This window comes from Puma concolor, chromosome D4 (genome assembly GCF_028749965.1).
Source record: "Puma concolor isolate L17-30 chromosome D4, mPumCon1.1.hap2, whole genome shotgun sequence".
NCBI lineage: Eukaryota > Metazoa > Chordata > Mammalia > Carnivora > Felidae > Puma > Puma concolor.
Window position 1 is genome coordinate 7,762,818 of NC_141679.1, and position 17,921 is coordinate 7,780,738.

General features: G+C 47.7%; 1 protein-coding gene across 5 annotated transcripts in view; it reads left to right on the forward strand.

The window, feature by feature from the left end:
• GLIS3 (GLIS family zinc finger 3) overlaps positions 1 to 17,921 on the forward strand; it is a 504,180-nt gene that overhangs the window by 449,796 nt on the left and 36,463 nt on the right. For all 5 annotated transcript variants that reach the window (XM_086684912.1, XM_086684913.1, XM_086684909.1 and 2 more), the window contains one exon: positions 6,617 to 6,764. In XM_086684912.1, the coding sequence (XP_086541038.1) occupies positions 6,617 to 6,764 (148 nt within the window). The remainder of the gene's footprint in view (positions 1 to 6,616; positions 6,765 to 17,921) is intronic.

The window sequence follows — 17,921 nt, forward strand, 5'->3', positions numbered from 1 at the left end:
AGCATTCCCATTTGCATGGGAATCGAATTCTTTTTTTTTTTTAATGTTTATTTATTTTTCAGACAGAGAGAGACAGAGCATGAATGGGGGAGGGTCAGAGAGAGGGAGACACAGGATCAGAATCAGGCTCCGGGCTCTGAGCGGTCAACACAGAGCCCGACATGGGGCTCAAACTCACCAACCACAAGATCATGACCTGAGCCGAAGTTGGCCTCTTAACGGACTGAGCCACCCAGGCGCCCCTCGAATTCTTTTTTAATATCTCTGTGAAAGCCAACTCAGCCTGGTTTCATTGCTTAGCAGAGCCTTCTGTGCTCAGACCTGGAAATACTGCTGTGGAGATGGGTGGTGAGCCCACACCTCCTCCATGGCATCGGCTACCAAGCATTAACTGTCACGTCTCAGGGTTATGGCGTCACTCAAGCACTCACTGTAAGCGAGTTCACAGCCTGTGGGTGACACCGGTTCCCCCTTTCCTACGAGAGTAGGCCCGCTACAGAGAACAACGCAGTGGCTTTTTAAGCAAGTGCAAATGACTCCAAATGCACATTTACCGCAAGAGCTCAGACTCAACGGATCTGCACGGCAAATCCGCTTTTGTGCGTGACTGACGGAGGTGGTGGCCTCTCAGCCTACCACACTGTGGCCACTTGTGGGAACAGGTGCATATATCTCATTGCTCATGAATAACCCCTCCCTGCCCGCCTTCGTTCCCACCAGTAGATCAATACACCCCTGACAGGCATCTGAAATCTTTATTTGGGAAAAAGCACATTTCCTACCAGCTGTTTGTTTTCCAAACCAAATAATTTACTTAACTTGTCACCTCCGTTAATTTTCAGAGCTGGAAAATTTCTCTCGGCCGTGCTGAGGTCACTCCGGTGCTCTCAGCATGGGCGGAAGCAGAAGAGGGAGGATCCCTCTTGCGTTGTAACCAGCATTTTGGTGGCTGAAGCCGGCCGGGTGCATTGTGCGTGGGAGGGAAGAACGCCTAGTGACTCCAGTCTTTGCAAATGGGGTGCGCGGGAGTTCTGAGACAGGATCAACACTCTTAGGCATGTGATCTGAGATCTGTGTTCCTAGGTTTGAATTCAGCCCCGTGACCTAGACCGGGTACCCTAGTCAGGAACCCAGTAAGGCCTCAAGTTTCTCATCAGTAAACCAGGGAGGGGTTTGCAAAGTACTCAGCAAATGTTAACTTGGCTCTGAGGTGTAGGGCAGCGGGACGACGAAATGCAGCTGAGATATGGTCTGGCACCTAATACTCCAAGTGCACTCCCCAGATCAGCCTCAGCAGGCACTCTGGGAGTTTGGTCGAGGTTCAGAACCTCAGCCCTCCCTGCATCCAAGACCTGGTGAATCTGAATCGACATTCGACCCTGGATGAATGGTTTGTAAGGTGAAGCTTGAAAAGTAGGGCTCTGACCGCCCACAAGGCTTCGAACAGGACTATGCCCTCCAGTCGGCTATTTTCAATACACCTCAGCCCGACAAGGGAGGTCTTCCTCCCTGCCCTCTAAAATGACGAAAACATAGTCACCAAGCAAGGCCCATGGTAGCCTTCTGTGGCATTGGGAAAAGGGCCTGAGATAAGTTGGCCTCATTTCGGGAACACTCCTTGCCTGCCTCCACTCGCACATGACAGCTAACGTATCCCCGAGGGTGCCCTGTCCGTACCCATAGAGATACAGGTTAATTGTTTTCATGTGGATGGAGAGAGGGCTGTTGATTAACCCAGATTAACCTGAGCTAGTTAGAGGCTCTAGCCTAGAATGCCCTGCTCCCAGTAGCTGGTGAGATCGCATCTGGGGACCACACGTGTCAACCCGTGCTGCTCTGTTAGTGCGTTAAAGCCCAACTGAGTTACTTACCTGCGCCCCCCTCTACAGGAGACAGGTGGGGAGACTTCAGTAAGCTCTGCTCCAGAGAGAAAGCCCAGAGGAGCAGGGAGGCTAGCTTCTGGGTCCTCCTCTGAGGGCAGAGCTCACAGACTTCATCTCAACACCAGGCTTTTATTTCCTCGGGGACTCCACCATCTCTTAATCACAAAAGCAATAAGAATTTCCAATATGTTCCTCCGCCATGCCTAATCACCTGTTCTGGCTGTCAGTCACCAGCGTGTTTGGAGAGTCCCCTAAAAGCTCTCTTCCAGCCTTGAAAGCAGCACTAACCCCCGTGGTGACACGGGGCAATGAAGGCCACCCCCGTGGGCAGCCTGCGTGCACCAGCTGATTGGATCACAACAATTTTGTTAATATTGCTCTAGATTCTAGAGGGGTCACTTCCCTTCCTTACACTCTGATCGATAGTTGTGTGCCCCATTGGCTGAGTTCGAAAAATCATTTTGAGTGCGTATGGAAGGAAATGTTTCCTTTTGTAAACAACCTTACTATTGCGCTCTCACCTGGAGATTTCTTCTGGAGGTTAAAAAGTCACTTGGCAAAACATTATGTGTGAAGTCAGCAGATATTCAGCTTCAAACATTAAGAGAGACTGGGGCGCCTGGGTGGCACAGTCGGTTAAGCGTCTGACTTCAGCCAGGTCACGATCTCGCGGTCCGTGAGTTCGAGCCCCGCGTCAGGCTCTGGGCTGATGGCTCGGAGCCTGGAGCCTGTTTCCGATTCTGTGTCTCCCTCTCTCTCTGCCCCTCCCCCGTTCATGCTCTGTCTCTCTCTGTCCCAAAAATAAATAAACGTTGAGAAAAAAAAAAAAAAATTTAAGAGAGACCAGCACCTGCCTCGGGTGGAGTAGGGGCTGGAAAATTGGGAAGGAAGGGAGGGAGGGAGGAAGGAAGGGAGGGAGGGAGGGAGAGAGGAAGGAAGGCAGGAGGAAGGGAGGGAGGAATGAATGAAGGAGGGAGGGAGGAATGAACGAAGGAGGAAGGAGAGAAGGAAGGAGGGAAGGAAGCAAGGAAGGAAGGAAGGAAGGAAGGAAGGAAGGAAGTTCTTAGACTTTGCTAATATAGAAGCCTGGACATATGACTGACAGAGCTGGAAATTCCTAGAAGTCAGTGTAAGTAGGAGAGATACTACCTGTGCCACAGTGGCGATTACTGAGAAATGTGGATCTCTGGTAGAGGCCAAGGGCAATCCTACCCAAGTCACAGTTATCTCATTCCAGAGTTTTGTCCATTTTATCAGAAGGGTTCGTGACATGGGGCTGGGTGAATGTTGGTAAGCCGTGTTGTTTGTACTTCCTCTAAGTCTGTGGTCATTACAATGGTCACGGGAAGCATCCACAAGCAGCAGTCTTGCCCGGGACTACACACAAAGGGCTCTGTGTAGACACTGGACTAGAAGCTTCTACTAGGTTCCCTACCTCACCGGGAGAGATTTTGTCCCGTACTTCTCATCCCATCTGTTAGGCAACGGAGACAAGTCACAGGCTTCGGTTTGCTCACAGGGGATTTCTTACAACCAACGTAAGAAACTGTTCTGTATACTTTTAAATTCAGACTTCAAATCGAACCCTAAAGCACCCCTCTTTGTTATTCTCGTGGGGCCCCCAGCCAAAGGGTCCCTGCCTGTCTCAGTGCCATTCACCAGGGTTAGCAGCGGAAGAAAGGGCTATCCATATGTGTTTGACTGCTGGCCGGTCAACACAGCCTCCGCACAGCAGGAGGGCAGGTTTCTGAGTCTTCTGCCCTGTCTCGTGGACCTCTCACGCCCCACCACATAGCCTCCACCACTTATTCCTACTGGCAGACGCTGCTGTGGAAACCATTTGCACCAGGTAGAACTTAGAAGCACCTCCCCTCAACTGTACCCTGTGTCTCTGGCCTTCTGCCCACAGGCTTCTCGGATGCCCTGCTCTTGGGTATCTGGGAGAGCTTTAGCCACTCTGGAATACGTGCCTACTTGGAGATACGAGACAAGCCACACCCGAGAGCAGTCTATGACCAGCGATCAACAGGATTGGGCGGGTACATGTTTCTTTCTGTTCCTGTCCTGCTCCTTGAGCCCAAGAAGGACTCCATTGACATTGAGTTTGTGTTCGTATCTGTTTAGTCAAACAAGCATGAATGGTACTGTTGGAGATAGCTGGCCTCAAGGCCACCTTGTTCCCTAGTGTGTCCCAGGACCTGGCTCAGTGCGGCCACACATACATACTCCATCCGTACCTGTGGAATGATTGGCTGCGGAGAGAGGAATCAGAGGAACATAGGTAACTGCATTCAGAGCAAAAGTATTAAAATAGGTAGAGGATATTATAGTCAAAAGCACAGTGGCACAAGTTGCTGTGGTATATTTGAGGCCGGGCCAGTTGTCTGATTTGGCCAGAGCATAGGGCACATCATGGGACCGAAGGGAAGACAGTGCATTAAAGCACTTTGCACACCACTTGATGATCTCTCCTAGCGGCTCTCAGCATTTGGGTAGCACTGACATATAGAGACCTCTTCCCTTCGCTTAACCGCAGCCTCCTCAAGGTTAGGGACCCACATATAGTAGAATGGCTAGCATATAGTAGGCACGTAGGAAAAAATAATGGTTGGAGGATGGACAGGTGGATAGACGGATGGAGGAATGGCGAGACGGTTGGTCCTGGCTATTAGTTGAAGGAGAGGCCCTAACCGGACCTAACTTTTGGTGTGTGGCAGGCTGCAAACCATACTGAATTTCCCAACCTCTTTGATTGCAGCCAATGCAAAAATGTAGCTGATTCGGCTGACGTAGACCTCCGGGAAGCACCACATTTTTCTGTTTGCCGTAGAGTAGAGCATAGAGTGTGCGCACCAAGAGACCCTGCTGCCCATGGGGTTGGAAGCAGCAGGGGCCCTGCTTCCCTTGTGAGGAACACATACATACAGGAACACCTCCAGGGGATCGTAAGCGGTGGGCGCGTTCAGCAACTCCAGCAGAATAAATAGGAGAGCTCATGTTTCTACGCTAAGGCAGGAAAAAAATTAGCTGTGCTTCCACAGCGTCTCTGTGACCTCTTATTATTCCATTAGTTTTTGGAATAGTATATAAAACACCAAGCTCCGTGCTGACAAACACCAGCATTGAAACCGTTGCCACAGTCACTCCAAACAGCCTTCTCCCCTGGGTAAAATTATTATTTGGAATACAAGCAGAATTGTGGTTGCCCGAGTGAGCTGAGCACAAATGAGAGTAGTGATTCATAAGGTGACTCTAGCGAGTTTGCAAACGTGCAACTTTTCTGGAGGCTGACGCACCGTGAGTGCCTTTTTGAGCTACTAAGCACTTTCTAGTCTCACCACCTCTTCAGACTTGGGGGGCTGTGGAGGCAGCAGTTTTCTGAGGACAAGAGTTAACCTGACACAGTGCTGACTTTCCAGAAATAAACCCTTCCCATCAGATCACACCCTTGTCAGTAGCTTTTGAGCAGGAAGATGGTAATTCTGCTTCTTCACATGTTCCTTTAAGTGCTTGAACTCTCGTTCCATTGGGTTAAGCTTTGGGGGGCGGGGTCATCTGGGGTATTAATTCTAACCTGAAGAGGTTGGAGAAAAGTGGTCCTGGTCTAAAAGTATCGCTCCCTGAACTTTTAAACCCTCAAATCTCTTTGATTATGTGGCTGCTTCTTCTTAATCCTGAACCTGATTTCTTTTATTTTTTTTTTTTTAGATCCATTTATTCTTTGACATCAGTGGAGTAAGTTCAAAAAGAGCAGAGATGGGTAGAAAGCTCAGCATCGCTTTGTATAGAGAAGGAAGTTGAAGGGAGTCAGAGTAATGATGCTGGGTTGATTGCAGCATAATGAGATGTCTGCTGCGTAGGTCCCAGACACTGAGAGCCTCTCTGATAGCGATAGACTCTGAAAGTGACAAGCCCTGTCTCTTTTGTGACATTGTACCAATTAGCTGATCTAAACGGGCACGTATTTAAGTCTGAGGTCATGTACACTTCTCAGAGGCTAGGCTGCCCCTATGAATGAGGCCGCAACTCAGTCTCTGTGTCGTAATAGGGCAACAGTGGCGGGGGGAAAGCCAGAGCTGTGTCTGAGGCCCCTTTTCGTGTTTTGTGGTGCCGGGCATGGGCTCATCACTGGTGGGGACCAAGTGTGTCCATCCACCACACCATCAGGGAAATGCCCGGGGTCAGTCAGTCTCTGGGGTTAAGAGGGTAGCAGATCCTGCCCGGGGGCTACGACCAGGACAAGATATCCTATTACCCCTGATTCAGCAGGGACACAAGAGAGAGCCAGGCTGACCCACGGAGGCTCGCGGCAGCCTTGAGAAGAGGCAGGCGGCCTGTGTCCTGCCCCTTGTGGGTCAGCACACCAAGTGTTCTGTCCCCTGTCGTCCCCTGTGACTGAAAAGTGCTTGTACAGCGACCTTGTTGCAGATGCAGACATTACAGGATCGACCGACTTTATGGTGCCCACACTGGGAGCTGGCGGGAGGGCAGGGCACCGCTCAGGAGGCGAACCATGAACTTCAGGGCAGTTGCTCATGCGCTCCCCGGGCAGCAGGAAGGGCTCACCCGCCGGGGAGCCTGTTCCACCATGAAAACAGAAGCCGTGTAGATCCAGTGAGCCAGGAACTGTCCCCTTAACGCCACCGACAGGAGAGCAGGCCCCTAAAACACACTCGCGGTCAGCCTTCGGGGCTAAACACGCGCCGTCTGATGCTTGTTCTCCTTGATTGCAGCCTCCGTCTTCTCCAGCAGTCACTCGAGCCGAAGCGGAGCCCCGCACACTGTCGGTCACCCTTCTCCGGGACACAGCGTGCAGGGGAGCCCCCACCACCCCGCCCCCCAGCTACCCCCGCTCGCGGCCGTGGACACGGGAGCCGACAGGTAAGGCCAGCCGGCTCTCTTCTAGTAGGTGTCGCCGCTGAAGTCCGCCGCGCGGAGAAGCGCTGTGACAGTTGCTGAATTTTGTTGATCATCCATCGGTGGTGGGTTGAGTCCTCCAGAGGGGACGTGTCAAGAGTACACGTGCAAAAAGCACGTGGACCAAATAGCTCATTACCTGTCGTCTTTTCCGTGGGGGGGAAAACGAGAAGGCACTGAAGTGTCCGATGCTGGGAAAACGCATCCAAATTTCTGTCTCTCACACTGTCCTCAGTCTGTTTCGGGGGCTCCTCTTTAAGGCAGTGTCCCCACAGGCTGGAAAGCCTTCCAGGTGCAAGACGGTGCCTTGAGCCCGTAGATCGGTGACAGCTTTGAGAGTATAGGGTTAAAGGGCACAGGATTTTATGTGGGCGACCAGAAAAGGGCTTTTTACCGAAGATTCTGCGTTGATGCCATCCTCATAAAGAGTTTTGGGGACAGTTTTTAAAATCTTGATATTTCGGTCCGTCTGTGGCCCTCCGAACCCGCCAGTGGCGTGGACAGCACACGGTTCCTCTTGTTTTCCTCTCCACGTGTCAGCAGGCTCGAATTGACCTACGTGGGGGTTACTCCCAGACATCCACGGTAAAAAAAAGTTATTGTGGGGACCCCGGTGCTGTGGTCTTAGGCATTTGGGGGACTAATAACGGGTTGAATAGGCAGTGGGAGCAAAGGTTTTCAATCTTGGAAGTCTGGAATTTCACCAGCGATCTTTGGTTTCGTTGGTGTTGGCCTCGTCTATGAGTTTTTAGATGTGTGTTTTCAAGTTTGATAAACAGTATATTTTTTTACATACCTCTACTCTTCACTTAACGATACATCTCTGTTTCATAAACTTCTGTGGAATACTACATGTCGGACATTGTTCTGGGTGCTGGAGATGCCAAGATTATTAAAACATGATGCCGCCCTTAGGATTTAGTGGCGAGGACAGACGTATAATCCAAGTATGGTGATGCTCTTTGGATCAGTGACGTAGTAGAGATGCCACAGGAGCCTGAAGAGGAGGGCGTCCCTAATTCTGCCTCAGGTAGAGAGGGAAAGAAAGAGTGATCTAGGCATGGAAGGAAGAGTCACACTTCCCAGACGGATGAATGGGGAACAGCATCCAAGGCAGCCAGAGGAACACGTACGAGACGCGAGAGGGGCAAGGACACTCGTGGAAGGAGGTGCCCATGTGCTCAGGTGCCATCATCCACAGCGGACAGGACTGAAGAAGTCAGTTCAGAGTAGGTTGGCTCGTGTGGAGCTTTATATTTTATGGTAAGGGATTATTTACCTCTTACTGGAAGCGAAGAATCCCTCTAGCCTATCTCTGAGGGGAGAGACACATCAGATTGTCATTGTAGGGAAGGAACTCAGATGGCAGAGTAATTGAGGCTGGGTGCAGGGACAGGGGATGGGGAAAACAAGAAAGAGGCTGTTGCAGGAGTTCTCGTGAGTAAGATGAGAACTTGAACTAAGGTGAAGTGGTTAGGATGGAGAATTTATCCAAGGGCTGTTATTTAAGAGGAGAATCGCTAATTATTTATGTCTATATGGAGTAAAGAGGAAGGGCTGGATTCATTTGTGAGTTACACCTCTAGACATAGGTGGAAAAGTGTGTCATTAACAGCAGCAAAAGGGGTGTTCAGGAGAAGGGAGAGTGGGAGAGAAAGAATGATAATAAATGGGCTTTAGGGTTGGGGTTTTAGGCGGCTGTGTCTAGTAGTTAGAAATATAGATCGGAAGATGGTAGACTTCTTTTCGTTGTTCTGCATATGTGGTCAAGTGCAAACAGCTCCAAGCCTCCTCCTCCTCCAGGATCTATCAGCAGAACAGTACAAACGGTCACCAGCTCTTAAGTTCCTGGATACTGGGGACAGGTAGTCCTGCCAGTTTTCTGATGTATTGCTGAAGGTTGAGATGAGCTTATCCATTGCAGCATTTTATTAAGTTTCCAGTTGTTGTTGTTTTTTTAATTTACTATTTTTTTTTATTTTGAGAGAGAGAGAGAGAGAGAAATAGAGAGAGAGAGAGAGAGAGAGAGAGAGAGCATGAGCAGGGGAGGGACAAAGGGAGAAAGAGAGAATCCCAAGCAGGCTGCATACTCAGTACTGAGCCCAACACGGGACTTGATCCCACTACCACGAGATCATGATGTGAGCTGAAACCAAGAGTTGGACACTTAACCAACCAAGCCACCAGGCGCCCTTCCAGTTGGGTTTTAAGTGATGTAAGCCATGGGCTTCTCATCATCTCATTTCCTCCTGCCTGGTTGAGAATCTTAACTCCACAAGGTAGCACAGCTGAGAAGCCCATCTCTCGGGACCTCGTCTCCTTCGTCCCATCTTCTTATGAATACTCATGATGACTCTTTACAGGAATACAAGAGAAAAGCAATCTGTGTATCTTCTTCTTGTACACAGCCTAAAAAGAGTATATGTAGAAAAATATCTTCGCCATTATTGGAGTTAACAACAACCACCCAAATACCTGATGTTGGAAAGCCCAGCTCCAACGAAGGCTGTTGGAATGTGTTCCGTAGGTGCTCCTGCCGCTTGGCTTTGTTTGTTTTTAATATTTTATCTTGTTGCATAATTTTAATTTTTTTCAGTTCCCTCCTTTGAAAGTTGGTAACATATAAAAAACTGCCAGAATAGTACGGGTGAGCACCCATACGCCCTGCATCCATATTTACCCACTGTGAATATTTTTCCATCTTCTGTTTCTGTCTGTCTTATCTCTTTCTCTTTTTGCTTCCAGAGATCCTTTGTTTGTTTGCTTGCCTGTTGTTTCAGAAACCCTCCGAGAGATTGTTGTGAATATCATTGAGCTTTAACCCTAATTACTTCAGGAAAGCTCTCCTAAGAAGGACATTTCTCCTGCATAATCACAATGTAATTATCACACTTCAGAAAGTTAACATCAATAAAGCATTATCTAACATGCAGTCAATATGAAATTTCCTCGACTGTGTAAATAACGTTCTTTCTAGCTGGATTTTTTTTTTCTTTCCTTTCATCTTTTTTTTTTTTTTTCTGATCCAGGATTTTAGTAAGATCACAATTCTCATTTTTTTTTTGTCCTCTTGAATCTAATGAAGTTCCTCACCTTTTAGAAAGTTACCATCATCATCATCATCATTGTGCTTCATGACATTAGCAATTTATGAAGAGCTCAGCACATCTGTTTTGCAGAATGTTCCAGACTTGAGACTTGCCTGGTCTTTTCCTCCTCTACAGGCACCTTCCTCATCAGGACCACCTCTTAGGGAATGCGGTGTCCCTTCACTCTTTCGAGCCTTTGTCTGCGCTCCATGGGGAGTTAAGATGAAATGGACCACAGCATGTGACAGTGTCATGTGACATGGTGTGAAGACAGGCAACCTTGGCATCACTGAGATTGAGGTTTAGAAGCCAGAGGGTGTTGTTGAGTAATGACAGTAGTTGATGAGGTAGACCAGCGTGCGAGGGAGGAGGGAGAGGAAGGAGAAGGACACGACGGTCCTTTATATGGCTGAGCGATGAAGCCTTCTCACGTCTGTGGCTTTGCCATGCTGCTGTGTCCTTCCCACCAGATGTGTGCCCATTCCTTTGCCAACCCAACTGGACTGGGCAAGTGTATGAAAGGTTATCTCTTCCGATCGGGTTTTGGAGAGGAGGATAATGTGAAATAGCCCTGAATTATGCCCTGTGTTTGCATTAGTGTGCAGCATAAAAACACGAAGAGGAAATGTGCTTACCTTCCGCTTCTGGTTTATGTATCTTTGCCTCTGTTTGCCTGGGAAATCCCCCAGTAAAAACTCCAGCAGTTTTCTTAACGGAAATAGGTTTATCACACTTTGCGATTTTTAGTGGGAAACTGGCATTCTTTCCTGCTTCGCGGGCATTGATTCATCATTTACTTAGCTTTAACTTGTTAATAAAATGAGCTGAGTCACTGTCAGAAGTCAGGAACAGTCCACCGCGTCTATCCAGTTAGCATCAGCTTCTTTGATCCTTACCGTCGTAAAATAAAATAAACGCAAGTTCTCTCAATTTGACGAGTATCCATTTTTATTTCGAAATAGTATCTGGATGATACATCATTTCAGTGATTTAAGCAGTACCACACTACGTCACCGAATGTTGATTTAAGCATTATTAAGGGAAGGGGTGTTTGACTATGTCACGTTGAGCGAGCCAGTGGTACTTAATGACCGTGGCTTCCCATAAGAGGAACCCCGTGTCTTTGGAAAGGTCTATTCATACTGTTTCATAGTATGTCTGTTAGAGCAGAGGAAACAAACATATTGATGCAAATCCCTTCCTCAGACGGAGAAATCTTCACAGTCCCAAGAAAAGTCATCTGGATCTGTGTCACTCATCTTGTCCAACACAGCTGCCTCTCTCCATTCGGCAGAAGTGCCCAGACATGGCGTGCTCTGTAGTACAAGTGACAGAGCTTAAGGAGACCTGTGGATCGACCACATGGAGCGACTCCGATGAGCTCCGTCTCTGAACCAGGGAAGACCGAAAATAGAGAAACGATGTGGCCTCCTCTGGGAGTACACAATCCTAGTACAGGAATCCACAGCAGGGAATGTTAGGGACAGTTGTTTTTGAGGAGGTAGTCAAAATACCTTAACCAAAAAAAAAAGGAATATTGGTTTCTTGAGTCCATGTCAAGTATTGGGAAGCCATACTGTTTTTTATTCAAAGCAGATGTGACATTGCTCCAGTTCTAGGTATGTATATGTACAGTCTTTCCATGCCTTTGAGTAACCAGGACTGGTCTTCACTGATACCATTTTCTAAGCCAGCATCGGAAACCTGTTGTAGCTTTTCTGGATGCTAAGGGGTTAAGGACAGCAACTGTTTTCTGTGTATCTTCTTTGCAATTCTGTACAGTTCTGCTCCTGTCAAAACAGCCTGTTCACTGTCTTAGTTCGTTTGTTTCTACATCTTGTTTCAGGATCTTTTCTACCTAAAAAGACAATAAGGACCTTCCATTATTGTCCTATTCTTGAGTAAACATCACCCAACCTGGAGCTTGGGTTAGTTCTCAACCCAGAAAGCCCCCTGGCTTCTTACAGTTTGCAGAGACAAGTTCCCCTGTTACATCTCTTGGTTATTATCATCTGTTTTATTTATTTGTCATTTCCCAGATGTTGCCTTGCTAAGTGAATTACTCGTTCTCCGAGGGCAGGAACGTAAAATTTCCTTACAGCCTCCACACCGCGTGCCCGGTGCTCCACAGTGCTAGGTGCTAAGGAGGGTTTGAAGGGAAGAAGGACCCATGGGGGAATGCCTAGGAAACAAAAGGCCATTGCCGGCTACCGTTGTCCAGGTGGGAGGCTCCTAGAAAAGAACGGTCCCCCCTGATTCGTTGGTCTGGACAGTGGTGGACCAGTTCTTCGGGTTCCAGCCATTTCGTGCAACCCGCATACTTTGCTACAACACACAATTGCTCTCATGTGTATGTTCACACGCATGCGCACGCACACATTGCTAGGACCCCCCCTGCTGTCATCCGCTGTGGGGGTTCCCTACGTTGCTTTTCTGTGATCTTCACTACGAGAAGCCTGCTACTCACCATCCATTCCTGTCTCCATCTGTAGCGTCTGAATAGCTCAAAACTAGGTCTGTTAGCTTTGCTGTCCTTTCTTCCCCGGGAAGAACACCCACCCAGGTTTTTTTTTTTTTCAGCCTCACACACACATGCGTGTGCACACGCACGCACCCCACGTAATCTTCCCTCTCTCTTGTTAATCTCCTAGTATATGTGCAATAATGGCTAAACTCAGAAGCATCATATGAAACATTCACGTTTATCAAAATCTATCCCAGCATTGGGGTACGTTCATTTTTTGAGTCACTTACTCAGCTGCCCTTTGGGTACCAGGCGATAATGCTAAACACTGAGGACACAGTGGTCGACACGACTGACAGAACCCTGCCCTCTCAAAGTGTCTGGTCTTTTTTTTTTTCTTTTTAACATTTATTCATTTTTGAGAGTGAGAGAGAGCATGAGCAGGGAAGGAGCAGAGAGAGAGGAAGACAGAATCTGAAGCAGGCTCCAGGCTCTGAGCTATCAGCACAGAGCCCGACGGGGGCTCGAACTCATGAATCATGAGATCATGACCTGAGCTGAAGTCGGATGCTCAACCGAATGAGCCATGAGGGCACCCATCAGAGTGTCCAGCCTTCACAAGAGACGACCAGATCAACAGGCAAGCATCACTTAGGCTATTGTGAAGTGATGCCAGGAGAGGCTGTGAAGATACACAGGAATGACCCAAAAATAGAAGTAGAAGAAGGAACATCTGCCTGAAATCGGAAAGCCCGTCGGACCTGGCCACGGGTATGCCCAAAAGCTAAGAGGAGGCAATGTCAGCAATGGGCGGAGCTTTGTGTGTGAATGGGGGAGGAGCCTCTTAAAGGGCACTTGGGACACTAGGCTTTCTCTTGAGGACAGGGATTTGTGTATTTGCCCAGGATGGGTACCCTGGTGATTCGGGCATACATTCCCGAGGCCTCCCTATCCTGTTACCCACGCAGCGAGAGTTCAGAACATATTCTATGCCCAACAGAAGAAAAAATGACAATACACAACCAGTTTGTCTGGTCCCCAAGAGACAAAGGCTATCCTTTGTAAAGGCTAAACCAGCAAGGCAGCACAGGTTTTATGTTATTTTCTGTTTCTAATACAATTTGACACGACAAGTTTCGTCCCTTATAATCCCAAGCTTGTATTTTATGTAGTCATGACCTATATTCGAGGATTTTGAAGAGTCACTTAGTGTTTAAAAAAAAAAAAAAAAACCATTCCCCTTGAGCAATCACTCCTCTGACAGGTCACAGACCCATCCCACAGGTATGGAAGGGTACGTGACTTACAGGGCGACTATTTTTTTCTTAATGTTAATTTATTTTTGAGATAGAGACTGAGCGCAAGCAGGGGGAGGGGCAGAGAGAGAGGGAGACACAGAATCCGGATCAGGCTCCAGGCTCCAAGCTGTCAGCACAGAGTCCAACACGGGGCTCGAACTCAAAGATTGTGAGATCATGACCTGAGGCGAAGTCGGACGCTTAACCGACTGAGCCACCCTGGTGCCCCTTTACAGGGCAATTATTAAGCACTGGCCCAAAAATAAAGCTTGTCAGCCCTCACCATTGAAATAACTGGGAAGAGCCGTGGTTGAAAAACAGAGGCTTCAAATGGCCATTTAGTCCGCCAGCACCTTGGCGTCTGCTCTCCCAACGCCACGTGATCGCATAACTCATCCTGTCTCTTTGGGTTGTAGCACTTTCTATACTGAAAACAGTTATCTTCATTTAGTGTCCCATGAAGGGGTCAGTTTCTAGGAAAGTGACTTCCACAGATAATCGAGGTCAAGAGAGGTGGTGTTTAAAATCCACCCACGATACACACACACACACACGCACACACGTTTTATTTGAGAATCACTGAATGTGATGAACGTTGTTCCCCACGTCTATGCTGTGAGCCTAGAAGCAGCAGAAAATCCCAGTATCCTAGCCTTAAAGATGGAGATTAGAATATTGGGTCTTAGACTGGAAAAGCTTGGGGTCCTAGTGCTTTTTTTTTCTTTGTATCTGTGGAAAGTTTCCGGTACTTTTCGATCTTTATTCCAGGGCAGAGTAGCCCACGAGTCTTTAAACTTCTTCAGTTCTGATCCATGACCGCAGCCATGCTTTATCCTCTATAGCAGATATCAGTTGAGTTATTGGCCTTTGGACTGAGCATTCTTCTCACAGAGATACTCGCCTTACTAACAGCTTCTTAAATATGCCACCCAGGGGCACCTGGGTGGCTCAGTGCGTTAAGCACCCAACTCCGGCTCAGGTCATGATTTCACAGCTCCTGGGTTTGAGCCCCGCGTCGGGCTCTGTGCTGATGGCTCAGAGCCAGGAACCTGCTTCGGATTCCGAGCCTCTCTCTCTGCCCCTCCCCCGCGCTTGCTCCGCCTCTCAAAAATAAATAAACATTAAAAAAAAAAACTTGTATTAAAATGTAAATGTAAATGGAATGTCTGACGATTTCCTACTGGGGCCCTTCCCCCACCACACTTGGATAAAGTCTGAACTCCTTTTTGTAGGCTGCTGGGCCCTCTGTGGTCTGGCCTTAATCACATCCATTTACCACTGCTCCTCCTGCTTGTTCTGCCCCAGCCACACTGGCTTTCTTGCGATTCCTGGAAAACACCAGCTCACCTTGCCTCGGGGCCTTTGTACCTGCTGTTCCTGAAACTTGAAAGGCACCTTCACCGGAAGTTAACATGATCTGTGCCTTCGTTTCCCGTGTCTGCTCGAACGCGAACCGCTTTGGAAAGGCCTCTCTTGACCACTTCACCTCAACCCCCACCCCCTGCTCACACCCCCCAACCCCACTCTCTTCTGTTAACTCTATTTCTCTTCATAGATTTAACAGCCCCTGAGATTACACTGTCTGCTTACTGATTGGCTTACAATCCACTAGAGCCGTAGCTCCCTGAGAGCAGAGACGATGTCATGCTTACAGCTCTTCCCCCACCTCCCTCAGCGCTTGGGAATTGTGTGGAATGAACAGGATGTGAACAGAAGGGAGGACTGCAGCTATGATTCCTTTATCATTTCTGGGAAAGGTAACCGGAATCCGGGGCAGGTGATGACTGGTCTTCCAAGTGCACGTTCTCCTCTGCGTCACCTCAGGGCAAAGCAGGAGACGCTGATGCGAGCACACATGTGTCACTACACCAAACAAATAGCTTGACTCTTGGTTCAAATATCCCTTCACATCAGATTGCTTTCCATGTATTTCTTTTTAATTTTGAAGTACACTCATTCTTCATTTTAAAGAGGTCTCGTTCATTTCACCCCTGAAGGCCAAGTCAGCCATCTTTATTTTGTTCCCACATTCCAAACAAATCCACCTCATGCAAAGCCCAAGACGATGTTTTTTTTTTTTTTTTTTTAGTCCCCTTGGATTTTCAGTCAGGAAAGTGAGTCATGACAATAACAAGGAAGGCTTGAGGTAAAATAGAATTCCTTTTCTCGCAACCTCTACTTTAGTGCGTTGGCACGGGGCAACATGGAGTTCAAACTAAGCCATTATGTTCTTGACATGTATCTGTGTGTTCCTGTCACAGAGCTTCTCTGAAACAAGTCCTAGGGAGGCAGAATTCCTAAACTGAAAGCCCACGAGCCTTTCTAGCCTGAGTCTCAAGACATTGGCCCATTACAAAGTGCCTGGTGTCTGACAAAGAAAAGGCTGTTCGAAGGAAAGCCTTTCCTGAGTGCTTCTAGTGGGATATGGAAATCAACTTTATCTTTTCCCCTCTTGTGTGGGGGCGGGGGGGGGGATTGGCTGGGAAGAAACTGTATTGTGTCCTTTTCCAAGTGAAGGTCCATCTGCCTGTTAGTGGTGAGGAGACCACTGAGGGGAGCAGAAGCCAAGAGACAAAGGTTCTTTGCTTCCTTTACTGAAAAAAATAGTCGTCAGTTGCTTTTCTGTTTTGTTGAAAGGAGAAACACCTTTCTCTGTTTTAATCATCTTCTTCACAGTAAATGACTGGAATCGTTCTCTTGAATAAGATGATCTCCCCTCAGAAACAGAAACTGTGGTCTCTGGGCAGATAGAATATACAACTGGACATCAGCACCAACTGGGCAAAGGTACCGTCTACCTGGACACAGAAACTGGCACCTGCCCGGGAGCTCAGTCTGTTCAACAGAGTAATTTGTCAACAGCAGTGACCAACATTTATCATATACTGTACTTATCTCTGTGTAGGACTGGATGAGGAGATACAAAATGGTAGCAAACACCCCCAAGCATTTGATGCTCTTCCTGTGTATAAGAGCCAAGGGCCCTTCTCTACTTGGGAATTTTTACTAGATGTGTTTTCCTCCCATTCATTTCTCCAACCAGATGTTGAGCCTTGTATTCAGGGGAAGGTACAGAAAATTCCTTTGTGGTTACTACAATAGTAACCTGGCATCCTGAAGATGAAAACAATAAATCACAGATAAACAGCACATGTTATTACTGACCAAATCACCACCCAGTTAGTTCCTTTTCAAATTGATGCATTATATTGACTCTCAGGGTCTCATTTGGCAGTGGCTTTCAAAGGCACCTGGCCACCCTGGGCAGCAGGATGGCATCTGAAGTTAATTCTAGAAGTAAAGTTCTTCTGATGTCGTCAGGAGACTCGTGTTCACATTTTGAGACCAGGGGAAAGGCACGGAAGGGGCGGTTTTTTTATCTGCCCGCGCCTCCCTTTCTCGAGTGTACCCCCAAACAACATTTTTCTCCCTCGTTTTTCATCTGGCTTTCTCATTACTCTCCCTTCTGAACGTTTTTCTTTCATCCGATGCACTCCGTGGCAAAGCAGACTGCACTCTGTGCCTAACACCGAGCCGAACAAGAGAGAGTCTTCTCTTTGCCACAGGGCCATGAGTTAATCCCTTTGCTTTGACCTGCTCAGAGCTGCCCAAAGGATGGTGTCATTGCAGAAGGTTTTTTGTTTTGTTTTGTTTTGTTTGATTTTTGGTTTTTTAAATTGCAGCATTTTTGACATCAAATGTCTAAGACCACTCAGGATAAATTCTCTTCTGGTCGGTGGTTTTTTTTTTGTTTTTTTTTTGTTTTTTTTTTGTAAAGAGGATTTGGCAGAATCAGACTTTTCTTCCCTTTCTCCCCATCACATCAGATTCTGAAATAGACAAACAACTGAGTCACAGCCAATTCTGCAGTCAAGATAGTCCAAAAAATTCCGGCTCTTGGTTAAATGTGTCCTGCATAATTCATTTCTCTGACATATCCGGGTGTCCTCTCCCCCTCCCTGTTCGTTTCCACAGTGGGGAGATACTGTGATGCCCTCAACCCTGCTTCAGTCTACACCCGGAAAAAAAAAAAAAAAACACTTCTCTGCCTTGGGCACTGATAACTTTGTTTTCTGGAGTGAGAACTGACCCCCTCTCCCCAAACGGAGCCAAGTGTCCTCTAGAACACGATCCTTTCTACTTCCCAGAAACACTCACTCATCAGAATATACACGTGGGTCTTCTTTAAAAAGCCTCGGTGATCATTTCACCTACAGCCCGATTCACAGCCCTCATTTTGTCACGGTCTGTGGAGGCACAGGCAATCATT